General features: G+C 35.6%; 1 protein-coding gene across 1 annotated transcript in view; it reads left to right on the forward strand.

Moving 5' to 3' along the window:
• The window catches only part of LEPR (leptin receptor), a 76,885-nt gene extending 69,997 nt beyond the window's left edge, over positions 1-6,888 (forward strand). The window contains exon 18 of the mRNA XM_065884304.1: positions 5,544-6,888. Coding sequence (XP_065740376.1) covers positions 5,544-6,371 — 828 coding nt within the window. The 3' untranslated portion in view covers positions 6,372-6,888. The remainder of the gene's footprint in view (positions 1-5,543) is intronic.
• The last annotated feature ends 17,593 nt before the right edge of the window (positions 6,889-24,481 follow it).

Here is a 24,481-nt window from a genome sequence, read left to right on the forward strand (position 1 = left end):
CTTCGGCAGGTCCAGACTTTTTCCTGTACTTCCTCCCAGCTAGCTGTGGCGCACTAGCCCCCTTCAGGCTGTGTTCACGCCGCCAACCCCAGTCCTTTCCCTGGTATCCGACCTCCGAAGCTCAAGCCTAACCTTCCAGCCCCCATCCGCCCTGGCGGGTGAGCAGACAAGCCTCTCGGGCTGGTGAGTGCTGGTCGGCACCGATCCTCTGTGCGGGAATCTCTCTGCTTTGCCCTCCGCATCCCTGTTGCTGCCCTCTCCTCCATGGCTCTGAAGCTTCCCCCCGCCACCCCCGCCCCTGTCTCCACCAGTGAAGGGGCTTCTAGTGTGTGGAAAACTTTCCCCCTTCACAGCTCCCTCCCACTGGTGCAGGTCCCATCCCTATCCTTTAGTCTGCTTTTTTCTTTTTTGTTTTGCCCTACCCCGGTACGTGGGGAGTTTCTTGCCTTTTGGGAGGTCTGAGGTCTTCTGCCAGCGCTCAGTAGGTGTTCTGTAGGAGTTGTTCCACACGTAGATGTATTTCTGATGTATTTGTGGGGAGGAAGGTGATCTCCACATCTTACTCTTCTGCCATCTTGAAGGTCTCCTCCCCAGATAATTTCTTAATTACTTTTGAGAATAAAACCTCAATTTGGGTGTGGAGAGTATGAAGGCTCTTCCATGTGTAGCAGAGTTAGAAGAGCCCCATTCATATGCAGAGTTTCCAGTTTTCAGCCAAAGGTCTCATTTCTTCCTGTGTTTTTACCTTCCATTTTTTCACCCCGCTACTGCCCTCCCTCCCATCTCCACTGTATTCAACAGGGCAAACTGTCTTTTTTTCAGCTATAGCCCACTCTGGAGATATTCTGGTCTGCAGCTTCCTTTGTTCATCTCCTTCGGTTTTCCATCTTTTAGAAATTCAAAATCTCATAACCTCTTAACCTTCTCAGACTATCTTCTTTGTTGTGGGTATATATTTGATTTATTTATGTACTTTCATCCTAACTGAGTCTCTACAGAGATAAGAGAGAAATATATATATGCTCAAACTGCCAGCTTGAACCAGAATACTTCTCTACACCATTTCTCATGATACTTTAGAAATCAGAATCTTTAACAACATTGTAAATCAATTATACTTCAATAAAATAAATGAAAAAATCAGAATCTCTTAAAAAGTTCTTAAAGAGGATAAAAATAAAAATTTTAAACAAAGGCTGAATTCTTATGGTAGGAAAATGTATTGCAGTGAGTCAATAACCTTGCTTTTCTTCTAATTCATATTTCACAGTGTTTAAAAGACTGTAGCCAATTTGTTTTTGTTTTACCTTTTTCTTTAGCATTTTTGCCTAAAATATTACTTTCTTCCTCTAAATCCAAGCCATCCATATTTGAGGTGCGGGGAGTCTATCCCTGCTCCTTTGTTGTCTACATTTATGACTATTTCCATACGAGTGTACTCCACTTAACACCCTACTTTAGAGTGTTAAATCTAAAAACAAATGGATTTTTTTCTTGTGGTTCAAAGACCATCCTAGATTGCTCAGCCTGTTCTAGCTCTCCAAATAAGAAGCTCAGCAACCCACAAGCTCCCAGAACACCATTCTCATGGATCTGAGGCAGAGCATCCCTGAAATTGCTAGAATGGCTTTACAGAAGTGTAGAAGAGCTGGTGCAGCTTTGAGTAAGAAGTTCTTTCTAGAAGGGCACATGACTGGGCTTAGAAGTATATATTTCACTTCCCTAAAATATGACTTCAGTTTTCTCTATTTTCTTGTTCTTCTTAATATCTATATATATGCCCTTGGGTTATAAGGAACCAGAAGAGAGGATGAATTTAATCAGCTCAAATCTATGACAACAAATAGAAAAAGCAAAACAACATGTTCTCCTCCCTACTTGTGTTTGGAATATGTTTTCATCTTCCATTGTATTATAGAAAGCTTGTTGGAGTAGAAAAAAAGTCAGGGGCCTCACTCTGCTATAATTAGCTGTGCAACTTTAAGCCTTGATTGCTTTGTCTATAAAAAGGGAGAAATGTGGACCAGATGATTTCTTAGAACATTTCTCTAGATTAAAAAAAGCATGATAATGATTCTGTCATTCTATTCTTCTTCACTATTTCAATTCTTCTTTCTTTTAATTTTTAAATATTTGTTTTCAGAGATACACTCTTTTACTCTTTCTTCTTCCAAACTCTTTAATAGTGCTGTTCCTCTACTTCCTTTTTATTTTTCCAGCTCTTTGTTTTTCCTCATTCTACTTATTCTGTTATTCCTCTATAGTTTTTCCTTTTCTGGGATCATTAAGGCTGTCCTTAGAGTGTGATATTAGGGCATGCATTAAGAAAATGCAAGAGGCCACCTTAATTCGGAATTTTATCTTTTCCTAAAAACATGCATTACTGTAGTATAACACAAGAATTTATAATCCAGAACTCATGCTTGACAGAACATCTTTTTGAAATCTTTTATCTTTTGCTTTCTGAGTGATTTTTTTATTTTTCTTTCTTATTTTGTTTTATTTTATCTGAACAGAGAATGGACATTCTTTGAAGTTTAATCATGATCACTACAGATGAACCCAATCTACCAACTTCCCAACATTCTATAGAGTATTAGAAGATTTTTACATTTTGAAGAAGGGGAGACAATCTAAAAAATTTTGGTGGAACTATTGAGAACTAAAATATGGTGGATTATGTTGATTTAGAACTTAAAATAGATGGGTAAATTTGGGGTCAAGGTATACGTCTGAGTCTAATTCAGTTTGGATGTATGATTACTTTTCAAGTCATCTAAAGTTTAAAAAGTAATATTTATGATATCTAGCTTTTGATTTGTCATTTGGTCATAAAACATTAAAGAATTATGACTATTGCTCTTACCACGGATTTATTAGACATCATCAAATATATAGTAGACTATGCTGTGACTAGGTGAAAACTGCAACTTCTGACACATAGCTTTGCAAATACAATGGCTCTAAATATAGAATGCAGTCAAAATATTTAGTTCATATTTTATGTCCAAAATTTTCCATCTTATATTCTTTTAGACTCTTCAGCCTATAAACTGACCCATTTGGGTATTCTTTTGAATGTCTTATATTGATAGCTTTTATGTATATCTAACTTTGATCAATATGGGAATTTTCATTTTCAATAGCCTTAAAAATGGCTTAAGTGCTAACTTTCATTTCAGTTCAAAGAAAGACAGTTTGTTCTGGTCAAAGGCCAGTAGAAGTTACAGTTTGTACCAGGATGACCTGACATATCCAGGTCAGATTGACCAGATCAGAAAAGACATCAGCCTCCAATTCAACCTCCTCATGAAATTCCTTACTTAATTTAATTTATTTGCACTGAACCACCCAAAGCTCCTGGCAGTCAGGTAAGTGGGCAGTGATGCAAAAAAGGAGACTCTCTGGAGTTTTTAGAACTAGTCCAAGGCAAACATAGGACTTTTCTACCTGAAAAAAAGACCACCTGCTATTTCTATGAATTTAACTTGTGTGGTATATTGCTCACATTCAGAATAAACCAAAGCCTCTGTTTGATGAACCCAAATAACTCAGATTTAGGCTACATATATATTACTTACATTTAGATTTCATTCATAGTTTGATTTGAATCTTAAAAAAACCCCCAAAAATCAGGAAGAATGTGTCCTTTCCCCCTTCACTGACTTTTAATAGACATCATTGTAATGTAAAATTGAAGTGTGAAAATATGAAAGGTTATTCTTTAATTCTTACCAGCTGAATACATATTCAATATGCTTCCAGACTGTTCTAAAATCTTGAAAAGTTAGATGCATATGGTGATTGAAATGATTTTTTAATAAACATACTTTTAATAAATGTGACCCATTTATAAAATATACTCTAATAATATATGGATATGTGATTTCTTAATTATTAGTGAAATCTTTCATCAAATGCATTTGAAGACATGTAAATTATTTGACATAATAATTAGTTACCAATTATGAAGTTTTAGAGGGCATGAAATATGCCAAACACGTCATTTGAAGAACAGCTGTGAGTTTGACTGTATGCTATGTGCTATTTGTATTTTTTGTTTTCATGTTGATAGCATGACATTCCTTTATTTGGAGATCTTAATTTCTAGGTTACTTTAAATTTTAAGAAATTCTATACATATATAGTCATAACATTAGGAAACACAAAATAAGCAAGAAAATATTTGAAGGAAATTATAAATCTAATAGATTTCTGTCAGAAAGAAAATAGGCACAGGAACAGTTTTCTCTTCACATACTATGTTCATAGAATAAGAGAAACGGTTGTGTTAATATAGTATTTGTTATTATGCAGTATTTTAATATCTGTATAAGTCTATTCCATTATATTTGGTGTTTCATATATTTATTCCTTTATGGCTATAATCACCAATATATTTCATTTAAGAGTTCAAAACTATGTTAAATGAATTGTGTTTTTATATGGAATATATTTGCCATTATGAAGAATAGTTGGTTATATTGTTATTTCAAGCAATAAATCTGAATTCATTCTATTAGTTTAAAAATTGTAAAATTCAAAAGTTTAATTATATGTATAACAAAAATTGAGCACATTTTCTATAGCACCTCATTTAGTTGTGTTAATTTTTTAATGTGATGTGTCTACAGTATTTTTTATTTTGCATTTATTTTTTCAACGTGTTTACATTGTATGAGTTGAGCTTTTTTTATGCACAGATTCTCGCTTGTAGCTACTTGGCAGAATTTTTTGTTGTGATGTAACCACTGTTCTTATAAAAAATATAATGTGCATTTGTTTTGCATCTTTGTCTTCATTCCACATGTCCTATAGTTTGTATTTTTATATGAAGTTATTTATAAGGAATAGTAATTTAAAAGGCTGTGATCATCTCTTTTCACCTTCATTGTTTTCACAAACAGATATTCTTAGTTCTTACTTTCTGATAGTCATAAACAGATTTTTAGTATGATGTAAGGCAGATAAGGCCACATATAGTTTACCTTCATATCATATCTTATGTCATGGAGTACTTATTTTAGCTATCTTTGGACAAGTTGTTTTGCTCATTCAGTTTTATATCAATTTACTTTTTAAACTTGGGTTAAATTTTTTAGTTCATGGAAGTGTAATTTGCTATAAAATATTAGGAATTCTTCTGAAGATAGCACTTTCTAATTACAGTAACCAATCTTTATTGAGAGCTAAGCACTTTCAGACACTATCTAATTTATTCCTTGCACAACACCATGAAGTAAATATTGAACACAATTTTACAGATGAGGAAACTGAAAGGCAGAGAGGTTGATGTACTTGTCCGTGGTCATAGAAACAGAATGACTCACGTCTGTCTCATCCCACTTTTAAACACTATCTTATACTGCCTCTCCCTTATGATTTTTGGTCTGTTTATTTCAGACCAAAACCAGTTAATTTGTGCTTGACTTATGTCCTTTAGTATTAACCTTTCACACTTCTATTTCTTCCATGATATCACAGTGAAGCAAAAAGAAAAAAAATTAACACAATTGAGTATTAAAATGTGTCTTTTCTTTTAGCCAGAAACATTTGAGCATCTTTTTATCAAGCATACAGAATCAGTGACATTTGGTCCTCTTCTTTTGGAACCTGAAACCATTTCAGAAGATATCAGTGTTGATACATCATGGAAAAATAAAGATGAGATGGTACCACCAACTACAGTCTCTCTACTTTTGATGACTCGGGATCTTGAAAAGGGCTCTATTTGTATTAGTGACCAATGCAACAGTGCTCACTTCTCTGAGGTTGAGAGCACAGAGATAACCTGTGAGGAGGAAAGTAGGAGACAACCCTCTGTTAAATATGCCACCCTGCTCAGCAACTCTAAATCAGGTGAAACTGAGGGAGAGCAAAGGCTTGTAAATAGCGCAGTCAGCAAAAGCTTCTCTAGCAACAATTCTCTACCTAAAGATTCTTTCTCTAATAACTCATGGGAGATAGAAACCCAGGCATTTTTTATATTATCAGATCAGCATCCCAATATAATTTCACCACACCTTCCATTCTCAGGAGGATTGGATGAACTTTTGAAATTCGAGGGAAATTTCCGTGAAGAAAATAATGACGAAAGGTCTGTCTATTATTTAGGAGTCACTTCAATCAAAAAGAGAGAGAGTGATGTGCTTTTGACTGATGAGTCAAGAGTGTTGTCCCCATTCCCATCCCACTGTTTATTCACCGACATCAGAATCCTCCAGGACAGTTGCTCACACCTTGTAGAAAATAACTTCAATTTAGGAACTTCTGATCAGAAGACTTTTGTATCTTACATACCTCAATTTCAGACTTGTTCTACTCAGACTCAGAAAATAGTGGAAAACAAGATGTGTGACCTAACTGTCTAATTTCATTCCAGACACATCTCAGATTTATGATGTAATGAGTCATATGAAGGGTAATATATTCCACTATAGTGTTGGTTAGGGGAGAGAAAAGAAAACTGTCAGAGGCAAATTTGAAAATGATTGTTTCAAAACTAATGGTATCTGTCCTCACTCAGTAATATAGACAAAAAATGTGAGAAAGCCTTCAAAAGCCTAGCAGTGTAGACCGACTCTTCTAATGATTAATCAGCACCTTGGGAAGGTCTCCAGTGGCTTGTGTCTAGCTAGCCATAAACCCAACAGTACTATTTTCTTTGAACATCGAACCCACGTGGAAAGAGCTAGTCATCTGAATTACACTCACATCTGAAAGAACACTTCACACTAACACTTGTGAAATGTAACTGTATTTTCAAGGGTGTGGTTATTTTACCTTGAGTTGTCTTTTCTGTGCACTAATTTACATATACACACAATTATACCTAATAGGCATCCTTGTGCATTTTAAAAGTGTGCAATGTATTTGTACTTTGTGCTACTAGACTGTGTGATTTGAAGATGTTTCGATTTAACGTACTTTCCCTGAGTACTTACTCTGTGGTAGGCACTCAACTGAATGTTGCAGATAGATGATTTAGCCCTGGTCTAGGGGATATACTTGTGAAGATATACAAGAAACAAATGTTTATGTATCAAATCTAAGATCTGTACCATAGAATGAAACTACCTGTTAGAATGGTGATACCTACAACAAGTATTTTGATGAGAACACAAGCCCTTGTGAAAGCATAATGTCTGCTTCACCTCTTCTCTGTAAAAGATGTTGAAATGCTCACTTTCTGCTACAGTTAGATTGCTAAATGTTACTGTGTATCACTCTGGAATCATCTTCCCCATCCCCACTTGCATGTACATTGTTTTTTTCTTCACTTACCGAGCATTCTTCCTGTATATAAATCAACCACTGTGCTAATATTTTCCATACTTTAGCTCAATTAATTATTGAAATAATTGTATGAGACATGTACTACTATTACATTCCTTTTAAAGATTAGAAGATTAAGTAATTTGCCCAAGGTCACAGAGTTAGTGGAATCCATATATAAACCCGGATCTTTTGAATGCTAGTGATTATGTTTTTAACCCATACCTTACATTATCATCCATTAAAAAAAACTGACTTGTAATCAAATAAAATTTATTAAGTAGAAATATAACACTGGATGAAAATTAAGTGAGAATTACACAGATGTTGTCTTTGCCTTTAGAGACTTTAATGTTTATTGTTTATTTCAGTTCTTGGTACGGCAAGAAAACCCAGACAGCACATTGAACAACAAACTAAATTAAGAAACCTGCAGAGATAGTTGCTCAATGGCAATAAGAATTTCAAGATTATCGGTATCATCAAAATAAATACTTCAGTCCTCAAAAATATTCCTATGAGTTGTTAAACATCACTAGTTTCATACTTAGACTGAGAGAGGATTCCACTGATTTACTATTACCATAAATAAAATCCTCCGCCTTTCTCTATTCCAGTTGTGACCATATGAAATGAGCTGTTCAGACCCCAATTGACAGATATTTTTTCACACCTTTCATGATCATTTGCCAACTAGAAGTCAATAAAGCTGTTTCATGACACAAGTATTGTTGAGATATCTCAGGATCTCACACACTCAACCAGTGACTCTCTTACAAGAGAAAGGTAGAGGACCCATATCAACTCACTGAATAATTAGTTCTATACAAAGATAAAGAGAGAAAAAAATTTTTTCAATGATTTTTCAGTGATTTATAGTTTCAGAAACAGAATTATTACATGTATTGAAATTTTAGTAAAATTGACCATTATTTTTAATACTGCTCACAGAATATACATAGATAGAAAATTACATTTTGCCCCATTCTGCATATAATTAGAGATTAAACACTCAGCAAGTCCTCTGAGATATGACATCCTCCCATTCTCCTGTGGTGTGGGACCCAGAACAACAGGGAAGAGAAACTGATAAATGTTCCAGTCAGCCCAAGGTTTTGCCATGCTGTGTGTACTCTGTAGTGAATTCAGACATCCCGGGACCACCGTAGTGCTGCAGGTCTGAGTTAAAGGAATTTTGTGACAGCACCTTAAACCTGAGATCACTGATACCATTCTGGTGCAGCTTCAGTTACCAAAACAAACAAAAACATTTCAGAAATTGAAATTCCAAGGGACTTTCTTTTCATAGAGCAGGTTGAAGTGGTGCAGTCTGGCCTATTGGTATATATAAATTTAGATCATATTTACTGTCAGTGTGCTAGGGCTCTGATTTTCACTTTCAAAAGTTCATTTCACTGTATGTATTACTGTATGTTATTGGGTCTTTATGAAAATTACCATTTAGATGAAAGTTTAGAATGTTTTGTACTTCAGTTTGGTTAGATATTCTCCATTTCTTTGCAGAGATTCTGTAAAAAAAATTTTTTTAAGGGAGAGAAGAGCTGAAATATAGGTTTGGACTTTTAAACTTAGGATAAATCTGGAATTTTGAGTATTTTATTTAAAGGCCTAAAATTGCAACACAAGCTGTGAATCAGTCTCTCTAAATCTGAGCTTCATGAAAATAAACTCAGAAATTAATAATTTGAGCTATGGCTTCAAGTTTAAACAGATTGTTTGAAGATAAATCATTTGTCAGGGTTAATGAGATTATAGATGTCCTAGGTTAAAGCCCCCAAGAACAAAGAAGAAGAAAGAAGACGAGATACACATCAGTATGAATAGGGGCCTCCTATTGGAGCCCTGTGTTCCCATTTAGAGATGAGCTACATAGTGACAAGAGGAATAGGAACAGATAGTCTTTTATTTTTAAACCTAGTCTCGAGTAGTAAAAAGACCTGGATGAAAGTCCCAAACCAGTGGGTGATCCTGGACCTATAATAAGGTTTTATGACCCTAAGCATGACATTCTTCTACCTCCTCTCATCCATTTCCAATAAAACCAACTCCCTCTTTCCATATATCAAACATATGGTCATATTCTCTTAGGAATATCCATTTTAACTACTCATAAGTTGAGAGAAGATAAACTTCCTCCACAAATTGATACCAGATTCCAAAGCTACTTTCGTTGGCACAATATAAAGATTAGGCTGTAAGAGTTGTGCCCACGGGTCTCCCGTGGGCTTGGACGACGTGCTAAATGAATCAAGACATACTGCAACCATATGTCACGTAGACTTGGCTGAAAAAAAACCTCTTTCTAAATTATTTCCTGTAGTTTTTAAAAGAAATGTGTTCTACTTTTCATCTTCCAAGGGTCATCTTGATAGTTACAGACTCTTCTAAAGTATTTACTATTGAGAAAACACATTCTCAATTTTAAAACACAAAATTAAAATTGTCCACTCTATTATGATTAAAAGAAGCCACATTTGAGAAAAAAATTTAAACATAGTTACCAAAAATGTGAAGAACTGTTTATAAAAAGAAACTGGGTAAGTAAGTAGTTTTACTCCTTCTTGAACAATTGTTTAAAGTTGGAAAGTGTTCCTGTACCTCATCATGATGTTGGGAGAGCAGCTTAGAATACAACAGACTGCTTTAGAACTGAAATATTGTTACTTGCATTTGTATGAACATTAAGAAATTGTTTTCATGGGTTTTTATATTGAATGAAATATTTTTATACAAAGTTTATCAATATTTATTGTGGAAAATTGCTATTTTTCAAAATTAATTATACGTAAAATGTATGGCATCAAATTCAATTTTGTAAGGATCTTTGACAGGATATTTTAAATAACATGTCCACTCAAAAAGTCTGAACTGAGAATAAAATTGGAAGATATTTAATTTTGTAGTGAAATACTTATATTGTAGATACTGTACTTTTTAAACTTGTCATTAAGTATTTGGCATGCAGATAACACTTTCTCTTTAGTCACAATTGGTATGTTAATAAACGTTATAAACATAAGTGTTGAGACATGCATCACTAATTGTTTTATAAAGTTTAATTATCCTAATTCTCCTTTTTTGTCCCTAAAGTCATAAAGAAAGATGTGTAAATTATGACTGTGAAATTTTTATCATTATAAATCATAAACAATGTTGGAATTGATATGAGATCAAATATGAGAAATGGAAAGTCCAAGTAAAATTTTTATGAATTTAAGTTATTTTAGGATTATTTTATGTTTGTATGATTACTGCTTTCAGCAAAGATTTGGAAAATATGAAATAATCCTTGTATTTTATGTGAATAGTTACTATATTATTTTTACCCATTGTTAGCATTTGTGTTTTTAAAATTGTTACAAACATGCCTTGCCTTTGGAAGGGATTTGTAAACATTTTAGATCCAGCTGTCTCTCTTTACTGTTATTCTTTCTGTATTCTCAATATATCACCCACACCAAATACTTGCTGGCATTACAGCCACTTGCAATGAAAAATTATTCATTTTAAACATCAAGAGCTCTGTAGTTTGATTCTTTACTTCCTTTAGAAATCTTGATTTACAGTCATTTGTGAACATTTGTTTCATCACTTAGTTTTCTAGCAATTTGAGTTTGGGGGCTAGTATTTGGGCTAGGATTCAGATATGTTCTCCTTGCTTAGTTTTAAAATGTAAATGAAATGAACATAAAAAATTTCAGATAGTACATGGAAATATAAAATAAAAATTGTTGTCCCCCTCCACTCTCAATCTTTAGTTCCTATTCCCTAAAAATAACCTGTTATTATTATACCACATACATTTAAAGTTTTTATATAGTTGGGATCATATTCTGCTTGCTGTTATAAAATTACCCTTTTCCCTTAATATATCTTAGTGATATTTCCATAGAAACTCAAATATACCTACTTTATTATTTTAATGGTTACATAGTTATTCCACTATATCAAAGTACAATGATTTATGTAAATGATTCAAACTTGGTGAACATTTAGGTTGTTTCTAATCTTTTATTTTTATGGACAATACTGAAGTGAGCATTCTCATACATAATTATGTCTTGGCATACTTGTACAAATCTACTTGTCAGGACTCTTGTGTAAGAAAGTGTAAGAAACTTACAAGTGTAAGAAACCAACTGAAATTGTCTAAAGTATCTTTTTGCTATTTTAATTTTAACTTGATGAATGAAGTTGAGCATATTTTCATGTTTATAAGCCATTTGTTTTTCTCTACCTTCCTATTCTTTGCCTAATTTTCTACTGGGCTATTATAATTTTATTGCTTTCTTATTATTTTTCATATATGTGATCTAAGTCTTCTTAATTAAGATATGACTTATGTACTGTAAAGTACACAAGTCTTCAGTGTAAGCTTAATGAATTTTTACATACTTCATATCTGAGTAGAATCACTGAATCACAGGACAGGTTTTAGTTTAGCTTTAATAGATACATACTGCCAAATACATATGTAAATACATACTAATTTACACTGCTGTCAGTAAGGTAGAAGAGTTCTGTTGCTTTATATACCAATTCCTAATCAACATTGATACTGTCAGCCTTTTGAATTTTAGTCAGTCTGATGGTTGTGTAAGGGTTTCTTAGAGTTTATTTTGCACTTCTCTAATATGTAATAATTTTGAGAGACATTTAACGAATCCCTCTCCTATTTCTGTGTATTTCATAAACATCTAAAATATTGTTACATTGCTGCTTTAGGCAGTACCGAGTCTTTCAAATTTCCCTTTTGTACTGTTTGTTTATTACTTCTTGCATCTTTGTGCTTCCATCTGGGATAATTTCCCTTCATCCTAAAGAACTTTCTTGTACTGTGGATCAACCGTGACAAATTCTTTCAGGCTTTGTTTGGGAACATCTATATTTTCTCTTCAATTTTGATACATATTTTTGCTCAATATTGAATTCTAAGTTTGCAGTTATTTTCCATCTTTGTAAGTTGTCTTTTTATTGTCTTCCAGTGTCTGGTATCCATTGTTAATGTTGAGAAGTTAGCCATCATTTTAATTGTTGTTTCCTTAAGGTAATTTCTCGTTGTTTATTTGTTTTTAAGATTTTTCTCTTTATCTTTTGTTTTTAGTTGTTTGATTATTATAAGTCGAGGTGTGCTTTCTTTTTTACTTGTCCAGATTGGTATTCATTGAGCTTCTTTTATTTGACCACCAATAGGTTTTATTAGACTTGAAAATTCTCAGCCATTATTTCTTCACATGTCAATGTCATCCCATTTTATTTATCCTTCCCTTGTGAAACTTGTTTTTTAACATCTTTATTGGAGTATAATTGCTTTATAATGTTGTTAGTTTCTGTATAACAAAGTGAATCAGCTATATGCATATGTATATCCCCATATCCCCTCCCTCTTGTGTCTCCCTCCAACACTCCTAATCCCACCCCTCTAGGTGGTTGCAAAGCTCCGAGCTGATCTCCCTGTGCTATGCAGCTGCCACCCACTAGTTATCTATTTCACATTTCATAGTATATATATGTCAATGTTACTCTCTCACTTTGTCCCAGTTTACCCTTCCAACTCCCTGCGTCCTCAAGTCCATTCTCTATGTCTGCGGCTTTATTCCTGTCGTGCCCCTAGGTTCATCAGAACAATTTTGCTTTTAGATTCCATATATATGTGTTAACATACAGTATTTGTTTTTCTCTTTCTGACTTACTTCACTCTGTAAGACAGACTCTAGGTCCATCCACCTCACTACAAATAACTCAATTTTGTTTCTTTTTATGGCTGAGTAATATTCCATTGTATATATGTGGCACATCTTCTTTATCCATTCATCTATTGACAGACACTTAGGTTGCTTCCATGTCCTGGCGATTGTAAATAGTGCTGCAGTGAATACTGTGGTACATGACTCTTTTTGAATTATGGTTTTCTCAGGGTATATGCCCAGTAGTGGGATTGCTGGGTTGTATGGTAGTTCTATTTTTAGTTTTTAAGGAACCTCCATGCTGTTCTTCATAGTGGCTGTATCAATTTATCTTCCCACCAACAGTGCAAGAGGGTTCCCTTTTCTCCACACCCTCTCCAGCATTTATTGTTTGTAGATTATTTGATGATGGGCATTCTGAAAGGTGTGAGGTGATACCTCATTGTAGTTTTGATTTGCATTTCTCTCATGATTAGTGATGTTGAGCAACTTTTCACGTGTTTGTTGGCAGTCTGTATAGCTTCTTAGGAGAAATGTCTATTTAGGTCTTCTGCCTATTTTTGGATTGGGTTATTTGTTTTTTTGATATCGAGCTTCATGAGCTGCTTGTATATGTTGGTGATTAATCCTTTGTCAGTGTCTTCATTTGCAAACACTTTCTCCCATTCTGAGGGTTGTCTTTTCGTCTTGCTTATGGTTTCCTTTGCTGTGCAAAAGCTTTTAAGTTTCACTAGGTTCCATTTGTGTATTTTTGTTTTTATTTCCATTTCTCTAGGAGGTGGGTCCAAAAGGATCTTGCTGTTATTTATGTCATAGAGCGTTCTGCCTATGTTTTCCTCTAAGAGTTTCATACTGTCTGGCCTTACATTTAGGTCTTTAATCCATTTTGAGTTTATTTCTGTGTATGGTGTTAGGAAGTGTTCTGATTTCATTCTTTTACGTATAGCTGTCCCATTTTCCCAGCACCACTTATTGAAGAGGGTGTCTTTTCTCCATTGTATACTTTTCGCCTCCTTTATCAAAAAATAAGGTGACTGTATGTGCATGGGTTTATCTCTGGACTTTCTATCCTGTTCCATTGATCTATATTTCTGGTTTTGTGCCAGTACCATACTGTCCTGATTACTGTAGTATTGTAGTATAGTCTGAAGCCAGGGAGCCTGATTCGTCCAGCTCCATTTTTACTTCGCAAGATTGTTTTGGCTGTTCGAGGTCTTTGGGGTTTCCATACAAATTGTGCAATTTTTTGTTCTGATTCTGTGAAAAATGCCATTGGTAATTTGATAGGGATTGCATTGAATCTGTAGATTGCTTTAGGTAGTAGAGTCATTTGCACAATGTTGATTTTTCCAATCCAAGAACATGGTATATCTCCCCATCTGTTTGTATCATCTTTAATTTCTTTCATCGGTGTCCTATAGTTTTATGCATACAGGTCTTTTTTCTCCGTAGGTAGGTTTATTCCTAGGTATTTTATTCTTTTGTTGCAATGGCAAATGTGAGTGTTTCCTTAATTTCTCTTTCAGATTTTTCATAATTAGTATATAGGAATGCAAGAGATTTCTGTGCATTAATTTTATATCCTGCTAGTCTACCAAATTCACTGATTAGCTCTAGTAGTTTTCTGGTAGCATTGTTAGGGTTCTCTATGTATAGTATCTTGTCATCTTCAAACAGTGACAGCTTTACTTCTTCTTTTCTGATTTGGATTCCTTTGATTTCTTTTACTTGTCTGATTGCTATGGCCAAAACTTCCAAAACTATGTTGAATGATAGTGGTGAGAGTGGGTAACCTTTTCTTGTCCCTGATCTTAGAGGAAATGGTTTCAGTTTTTCACCTTTAAGGATGATGTTGGCTGTGGGTTTGTCATATATGGCCTTTATTATGTTGAGGTAGGTTCCCTCTCTGCCTATTTTCTGGAAAGTTTTTATCATAAATGGGTGTTGAATTTTGTCAAAACTTTTTCTACATCTATTGAGATGATCATATGGTTTTTCTCCTTCAATTTGTTAATATGGTGTATCACATTGATTCCTTTGCATATATTGAAGAATCCTTGCATTCCTGGGATAAACCCCACTTGATCATGGTGTATGATCCTTTTAATGTGCTGTTGGATTCTGTTTGCTAGTATTTTCTTGAGGATTTTTGCATCTATGTTCATCAGAGATATTGGCCTATAGTTTTCTTTTTTTGTGACATCTTTGTTTGGTTTTAGATGGTGGCCTCGCAGAATGACTTTGGGAGTGTTCCTCCCTCTGCTATATTTTGGAAGAGTGTGAGAAGTTAGCCCTTCTCTAAATGCTTGATCGAATTCACCTGTGAAGCCATCTGGTCCTGGGCTTTTGTTTTTTGGAAGATTTTTAATCACAGGTTCAATTTCAGTGCCTGTGATTGGTTTGTTTATATTTTCTATTTCTTCCTGGTTCAGTCTTGGAAGCTTGTCCTTTTCTAAGAATTTGTCCATTTCTTCTAGGATGTCCATTTTATTGGCATATAGTTGCTTGTAGTAATCTCTATTGATCCTTTGTATTTCTGCAGTGTCAATTGTTACTCCTTTTTCATTTTTAGTTCTGTTGATTTGAGTCTTCTCCCTATTTTTCTTGATGAGTCTGGCTAGTGGTTTATCAATTTTGTTTATCTTCTCAAAGGAGCAGCTTTTAATTTTATTGATCTTTTCTGTTGTTTTCTTCATTTCTTTTTCATTTATTTCTGATCAGAACTTTATGATTTCTTTCCTTCTGCTATCTTTGGGTTTTTTTTTGTTCTTCTTTTTATAATTGCTTTAGGTGTAAGGTTAGGTTGTTTGAGATTTTTCTCTTTTCTTGAGGTAGGATTGTATTGCTATAAACTTCTGTCTTAGAACTGCTTTTGCTGCATCCCATAGGTTTTGAGTCGTCATGTTTTCACTGTCATTTTTTTCCAGGTATTTTTTTATTTCCTCTTTGATTTCTTCCATGCTCTTGGTTATTTAGTAATGTATTGTTTAGCTGCCACGTGTTTGTATTTTTTACAGTGCTTTTCCTGTAATTGATATCTAGTCTCATAGCATTGTGGTCAGAAAAGATATTTGATATGATTTCAATTTTCTTAAATTTACCAAAGCTTGATTTCTGACCCAGATATGGTCTATCCCAGAGAATGTTACATGAGCACTTGAGCAGAAAGTGTATTCTGTTGTTTTTGGATGAAATGTCCTATAAATATCATTCAAATCCATCTTGTTTAATATATCATCTAAAGCTTGTATTTCCTTATTTATTTTCATTTTGGGTGATCTGTCCATTGGTGAAAGTTGTGTGTTAAAGTCCCTTAGTATTATTGTGTTACTGTTGATTTCCCCTTTTGTGGCTGTCAGCATTTGCCTTATGTATTGAGGTGCTCCTATGTGGGGTGCATAAATATTTACAATTGTTATATCTTCTTCTTGGATTGATCCCTTGATCGTTATGTAGTGTCCTTCTCTGTCTCTTGTAATACTCTTTGTTTTGAAGTCTATTTTGTCTGATATGAGAATTGCTACTCCAGCTTTCCTTTGGTTTCCATTTGCATGGAATATCTTTTTCCATCCCCTCACTTTCAGTCTGTATGTGTCCCTAAGTCTCAAGTGGGTATCTTGTAGATAGCATATATATGGGTCTTGTTTTGTATCCATTCAGGCAGTCTATGTCTTTTGGTTGGAGCATTTAATCCATTTACATTTAAGGTAATTATCAATCTTTATGCTCCTATTACCATTTTCTTAATTGTTTGGGGTTTGTTTTTGTAGGTCTTTTCCTTCTCTTGTGTTTCCTGTCTAGAGAAGTTCCTTTAGCATTTGTTGTAAAGCTGGTGGTGCTGAATTCTCTTAACTTTTGCTTGTCTGTAAAGGTTTTAATTTCTCCATTGAATCTGTATGAGATCCTTGCTGGGTAGAGCAATCTTGGTTGTAGATTTTTCCCTTTCATCACTTTAAATATGTCCTGCTACTCCCCTCCGGCTTGCAGAGTTTCTACTGAAAGATCAGCTGCTAACCTTAAGGGGATTCCCTTGTATGTTATTTGTTGCTTTTCCTTGCTGCTTTTAATATTTTTTCTTTGTATTTAATTTTTGATAGCTTGATTAATATGTGTCTTGGCCTATTTCTCTTTAGGTTTTTCCTGAATGGTACTCTCTGTGCTTCCTGGACTTGATTGACTATATCCTTTCCCGTGTTAGGGAAGTTTTTGACTATAATCTCTTCAAATATTTTCTCACACCCTTTCTTTTTCTTTTCTTCTTCTGGGACCCCTATAATGCAAATATTGGTGCATTTAATGTTGCCCCAGATGTCTCTAAGACTGTCCTCAATTCTTTTCATTCTGTTTTCTTTGTTTTGCTCTGCAGTAGTTATTTCCACCATTTTATCTTCCAACTCACTTATCCATTCTTCTGCCTCAGTTATTCTGCTACTGATTCCTTCTAGAGTATTTTTAATTTCAGTAATTGTGTTGTTCATCTCTGTTTGTTTGCTCTTTAGTTCTTCTAGATACTTGTTAAATGTTGCTTGTATTTTCTCCGTTCTGTTTCTGAGATTTTGGATCAGCTTTACTGTCATTACTCTGAATTCTTTTTCAGGTAGGTTGCCTATTTTGTCTTCATTTATTTGGTCTTGTAGGTTTTTATGTTGCTCCTTCATCTGTAACATATTTTTTGCCATTTATTTATTTATTTATTTTGATGGGTGGTGCTATATTCTTATCTTAGTGGTTGTTTGGGCTGAGACGTCCAGCACTGAAGTTTGAATGCAGTTGCATACAGCCAGGTGAGGACCTCCAGGAGGCCTCACTTCAATTAATATTCCCTGGGGTCTGAGGTTCTCTGTTAGTCAGGCAGTTTGGAGTTGGAGCTCCCACCACAGGAGCTCGAGCCCAACCTCCAGCCTGGGAACCAATATCCCACAAGCTTCGTGGCACCATAAAAAAGAAAGAAAGAAAAAAAGGAGCAGTACAATATCAAAGAATAGAAAACAAAATAAAATTAGAAAGATAAAAAAATATTAGGTAAAATAAAACTATAATTGAAACAACTGCAACAAGGTCAAATAAAACCACAACAGAAAAAAGAAAAAAGGAAAAAAATAAAAGGAGGGGGGGTAACAAGCCAAAAGGAGAGAACAATAACAAAGTATTAAGAATAAAATAAAATTAGAAAAATAAAGATTTATTAGAAAAAATAACCATATAAAAAAATCAACAACAATGAATCAACAAGGTAAAACAGAACCCCAATCTAAAAGAGGAAGAAAGAAAGAAAAAAAAGCCTTGCCTATGGTGGCAGAGTTTAGGCAGGTGTGGGACTTAGGTGGGGCACGGTTTAGGGTGGGAAGGGGCCTAGGTGGGTGGAAGGGTGACGTTTGAGCTTGAGGCGGGGCCTAGGCAGGGTGATGTTCAAGTGTGGGGTGGGGCCTCTACTTAGGACCTGCACAGAAGGGGAGATGCAGCATGTAGAAAGGAGGGCCTCTGGAGTGTGGAGTTCCTGAGTTTGGAGGTAAGGCCCTGAGTGAGGGTGTGTGGTTGGGATTTAGGCCCAGCACATTGAAGGGGGTCTCCGAGTGTAGAGGTAGGGCTGAGTGGGGGTGTAGGGGTGGGGCTTGGGTTCTGCGCAGCAGGAGGGAGACTCCGAGGGCAGAGGATTAGGCCCAGGAGCCCAACAGCCTCCCCAGTGCTTAAGTGGACAGGGAAAGCACTGGCCGTGTTCCTTTCGCAACACTCCCCCACTGTCTCCCCCAGGGTCTCCCCCATCGCCGCTGGACCCCAAACTGTGGGTGCCTCCCACTGGGTGTAGGAACTCCTCCCCGCCCCCAACCACCCCTCAGGGGTGTCAGTCCCAGAGGTCTGGCCTTTACTTTTGCTCCCCCTTCCCTCCCTCCCACTCCCTCAGGATGCACGTGGGTGGAGCGGGTCTTGGTGGGCAGAGGATCAGGCCTGGCATCTCAGCAGGTTCCTGGGTGCCCAAGTGGGCAGGGAAACTTGGCCACACTCTCTTTTGATCCTCTACCCTCCCAATGGTTCCCCAATTTCCCCCTTCTGTGGGATCCCTTCCCCTCCCCCAGCCGCCCCTCAGGGGCACCAGCCCCATCCCCCCTCACTTCTCCGCTCCTTTCACTCCCCCCATGCCCCACGTCCTACCTGGTCACTGGGGGTTCCTCCCGTCCCATTAGGTGTCTGTGGTCCCGCCACTGGTGCCTGGTAGGTGCCTTAGTTGTGCCCCCTTCTGAAACTCTTGAGTCACATGTTAGTTATTCTGGTCTAGGTCCACATGTCTATTTCTTTCCCAATCTTTTTTTGTCCTTATTCTTGGTTTTGTTTATTTTTTCTTGATCTGTCTTTGAGGTCACTAGTTAATGTCATTTCTATGAACACTGTGTAGTTAAAACTATCCAATGTGTTCTAGTTCTTTTAATTCTTTCTTATAGCTTTTAATAGTCTCTTGAAATGTTACACTTTTCCTCTAATTTGTCCATATTTTCTTCTATTTCCTTTTTGTTAATTATAATTATTTTAACATGTTTCTCTAACTTCAATGTGTGAATTTCTGAGCCTGCTTCCATTAATTGGTTTATCTCCTGATTTCCTGTTTTTTTTCACATATGTAGTAATTTTTGTTTGTATGCTGGATATTATGAATAATATGCTGTAGGGGCTCTGGATTGTGTTATCTTTTCCCTCCAAATGTTGAGTTTCATTCTTTTTGGCAGTTAAAGAATTTATGGATCACTTGGATCCTATTTACATTTGTTTTAGGCTACTTGAGGAGGGTCTATTTCAGTTTTGTCCCATCCTAGGTTTTAGTCTTTACTATTATTCCTAGGTATGACCTTTCTAGAGTTACAACTAAATCTCCTGGGTGTTGTTCAATGTCTTTTCATTATGGCTGGGATGAAATTCTAAACTTTACCCAATATTGTGCAATTATTACTAATCAGCTCTTAATTCACAAGCAGCTCTTTTCTACTAGGGATATTAGAGTTTCACCCAGTAAATACATAGCTTAGAATTTGGCCAAGGACCCAAGGAATTGCACCTCATGTGGAGTTTTGAAGATTCTTAACAACTTGTTCCTATTGAGTATCTTGCCCTCTAAATACCAACTGCCTTACCACTCAAACTTTGACACTCCCGGAAACACTGATGCTCTCTTCTGGGCCTAATTTTCTTGTGCTTAGAGAACAAGGGAGAAAGCTATGTTAAATATGGGGTTTCTCCATGTGCTTCCTTCCCTCCTCTCCTTGTGATAGCTTCTGTCTAATGCCAGAAAGCAGTTGTGTTAAGTTTTATAGTTGTTTATGGGAGAGTAAATCTGATAAGACTCTGCCATGGCTACTACTAGAAGTATGCAATAATTCTTTTATTAAAAAGCTGTTCCTTTTCTCTCATATATTGAAACATTTGTTACAGTTTTTCACTTATATTTTGACTTTGTAGTATTATTCCATTCATACATTTTGCATCCTTACATTTTTCAACTTTTCCTTCATTCCTTCTGGGTTTTGCATCATACTTAGAAAAGTATACCAAATTCTAACACTTCATTGATAATTAATTTTTCTTATATTTATGCTGTTATTTTGGGGTTAATATTTTTCATTTATTTGGAATTAATTTTGACATAAGGAGTGGAATAATAAGGAGTGGAATAATGATTTAGCTTTTATGTTTTCCAAGTGGCTAATCAGTTGTCCCAACACAATTTGTTTCTGGGAAAAAAAACTTTTTTTCACTCACATAAAATGCCACATTTATCACCTACTAATCCTCAAGTATATTTTTATTTCCGGGCTCTCTATTCTTTTTTATTGATTATTCAATCTATTTTCCTCTACTACTAAGTTTATTAATTATCACCAGTTACTCAATATTTTAATATCTGGATGGTTGGATCCCTCAGCTCTGCTCATTATACCTCACTGATATCTTTGTAGACCAATTGTAGTTTAATTAAATTTTTATAAAAAAAATTCTTTGATATTTCTTTCAGAGTTAAGATAAAAATACTGAAAAATATCATCACTACAGTATTTAGTTGCCCAAGATTATCTGTCAATTTTTAAATGTTGAGAGCAAAATATTACTTTTATCTTCCTAAATAATAAAGACAAATAATTCATATCTATAATATTAAACTCTTCCCAAAATTCACCTTTGATACTAGAGAATAGAAATGTGATAGGTGCTCTAAACTTTGTGCTTTAGATGTGGAGTCATAAATAAGGTGATTATCCATCTCACTGTTCCTGGCCTACTCTCCCTTTATGTATATATGAGACGCCTTTCAATCTTATACATGTCTCAGTTTCAACAACAGAGTATATGTTCATACTGTAAAGAACTAACCTTGTTGACAATAATTGTTACCATTGCTTTTTTCTCTTTTATCTCAGTTTTTATCAAATTTTTTCAGGTGTAGAATATTTGGAAATCATGGAACACTTTAAAGAACATCAAGATATTGCTTTAATTTTCTTGTTTTATCACCTGGAAACAACTGTCTATTAGCAAATTACTATTATTTGTATATATGTATCTCCTTCTCAAAAATGACGTAAAAGCTCTCTTTATTCATCAATACAGTAAACTAGATGTCCAGAGAAATCTCTCCCAATATAGCATAGCTAAAAAAAAAATGCTAGATTAAAACATCATTTTAGGGCTTCCCTGGTGGTGCAGTGGTTGAGAGTCTGCCTGCCAATTCAGGGGACACGGGTTCGTGCCCCAGTCCGGGAAGATCCCACGTGCTGCGGAGCGGCTAGGCCCGTGAGCCATGGCCGCTGAGCCTGCGCGTCCGGAGCCTGTGCTCTGCAACGGGAGAGGCCACAACAGTGAGAGGCCTGCGTACCGCAACAAAGCAAAACAAAACAAAACAAACGAACAAACAAAACAAACAAACAAAAAAACCCATCATTTTAATGTATGGTTACAGTGAAGAGAAAGTAAGAAAATCCCAGAGGAGTATGCTAACTTTGGAGTCAACTGATTTCCATGACCTTTAACCTAGTTTTGAGAGGGCGACATCTAGGGAGAGAAAGAGTGGGGAGACCTTCCCATGAGTTGAGGACCTCAGAGGTGAACAGGATAAAATCGTGCTCAGCAGAGAAAAATGGTGGCGTTTACGTTTTTATCTCAGCCATTGCTCAGGACTGAGTCGAAAAAAGAAAAGGAAAAAGAAAAGCTGCTCTGAGTGTTCCTACCTCAGGTTTCCGTCCCCCTCAGATTTCTGTCCTCAGATTTCCCATCACATGGATTTGGGGTCAAAATTCATACTACTTGTGTGGCCCAGCAAAACATAAGCAGAATATTTAGTCTTAAGAGTCTCAGATGGGTTGAGAATTGCTTGCAATTTCACGCAGACTATTTTGGCAACACACTGGGGTACATGACAGAGAGAAGTGTGTGTGTGTGTGTGTGTGTGTGTGTGTGTGTGTGTGTGTGTGTGTGTATAAATAGAGGTAGTTTTGTATGTATATATTTTAAAGCAAAATGATATACTTATAAAACAAGACACCAGAGTACATTAAATGAATATTGATGGACTATCTTTATGAAAATCTCTTTAGTAAATATTTTGTCTACAGCCTCAAAGTCTGATATTTCAAGGCACTGTGAATTCATGGGAAGGCTATCAGGGAATATTTTTGAATCTGTAATGGTTTTCAAGTCCCTCTACCACCATTCTAATCCAGGCTTCCATGATATCTCATTAGATGATGGCAATTGTCTGTTTATTTCAGGCATCTGGGTGAATGTGTAATAGTATGGTAGACCAATGTTTTGCATTTCTCTGTTGAGAAATGAGATTAAGCATCGTTTCTTATATGTTTTGGTCATTCAGATAATCTGCTTTTTAAAAGTATTTGACTAAGTCTTCTTCCTATTTGTTTTACTTGGTCATTTGCTTTTGTTTTCAATTGATTTGTAAAATTTTTAAAATATATTCTGGATGTGAATCTTTTGTCACATATGTGAATTTGCAAACATAATTGTAATATAGTACAATTTATTATTTTTCTCAATAGTTAGCATTTTTGGAGTTCTGTTTAAGAACTTTTAACCTATCCTAGGATCATCAATATATTCTACTTATTTTCACAATCCATCTAGAGTTAGTTTTTTTTTTTTTAGTTTTTCTTGTTTGTTTTTTTTTTGTGTGGTATCAGTTAAGATCCTCTGTATTAGTTTTTTATTGCTGTGTACAAATCACCATAAATATAGTAGCTTAAAACAACACATATTTTATTATCTCATAGTTTCCATGAGTCAGCAGTCCTTGAAATTGCTTAGCTGGGTCTTCCACTCAGAAAGCTACAATCAAGGTGTAAACTCGGCTAGGGGCTCATCTGAGGTTCAATGTCCTCTTCCAAGCTAATACCACAGCAGCATTAATTTTCTTGCAGATTTGAATCATGGCAGCTTGTTTCTTCAAAGTCAGCTAGGGAGAGGGGGATATTTGGCTTGTTTGGGTTGCTCACCCCTAGATCCTATTGTAAAGGGCTCTCTTGGTTAGGTGAGGCCCACTCAGGATTATCTGCCCTTTGGTTAATTTAAAGTCCACTGATAGAGAACTTAATAACCTCCAAAAAAAATCCCTTAACCTTTGCCATATTCTATTGATTAAAAGCAAGTTACAGGTCCTGCCAACAGTCAAGGGGAAGGGAATTTACAAAGGCATGGATACCAGGGGGTAGAAATCATGGGAGACCATTCTTAGTACTCTGCTTCCCACAATTCTCTATTTTTTTCCCATTGTATAATAGACTCATGTCCATTTATTGAAGAAACTATCATCTCCCTCACTGAATTATAGTATCACTTTGTCTTAAACATATTATGTGACACCATTCTGTTCCATTATTTTTTGTCTGCCCTTGTGCCAGTATCCATATTGTTTCATGACTGTAGCTTTACCATAAATCTTGATATCTGATAATATAAGTCCCTCAGCTTTGTTCTTTCTCAGATTGCATTGACTGATCTTGGTCCTTTATATTTCCATACAAACCCTATACAGTAGGTCCCCTACCTACGAATCTTCAAGTTGTGAACTTTCAAAGATGCGAACGTGCGTTCCATCAACATCAGGCGTGAGTGAACTTGAAACTTGCCCTCCGTCTCCTATTGCTGATGATCCTTCAGCTCCACCATCTCCCATTCTCTCCTCTCCCTCCTCCAGTCAGTAACTCTTCTTGCCTGTTCACTCTATGCCAGCCCCTGTATGCCAGCTCTTGTACTGTACTACTGTGCTTTTCAAGGTGCTGTACTGTAAGATTAAGAATGTTTTATTTTTTGTGTTTGTTTGTTTTTTATGTATTATTTGTGTGGAAAGTATTATAAACCTATTACAGTACAGTACAATATAGTTGATTGTGTTAGTTGGGTACCTAAGCTAACTTTGCTGGACTAATGAACAAATTGGACTTACAAATGCACTCTTGGAATGGAACTGGTTCATATGTAGGGGACTTACTGTAATCAACTGGTTA

Source organism: Phocoena phocoena, chromosome 1, assembly GCF_963924675.1.
Source record: "Phocoena phocoena chromosome 1, mPhoPho1.1, whole genome shotgun sequence".
In the NCBI taxonomy this organism is placed as follows: Eukaryota; Metazoa; Chordata; class Mammalia; order Artiodactyla; family Phocoenidae; genus Phocoena; species Phocoena phocoena.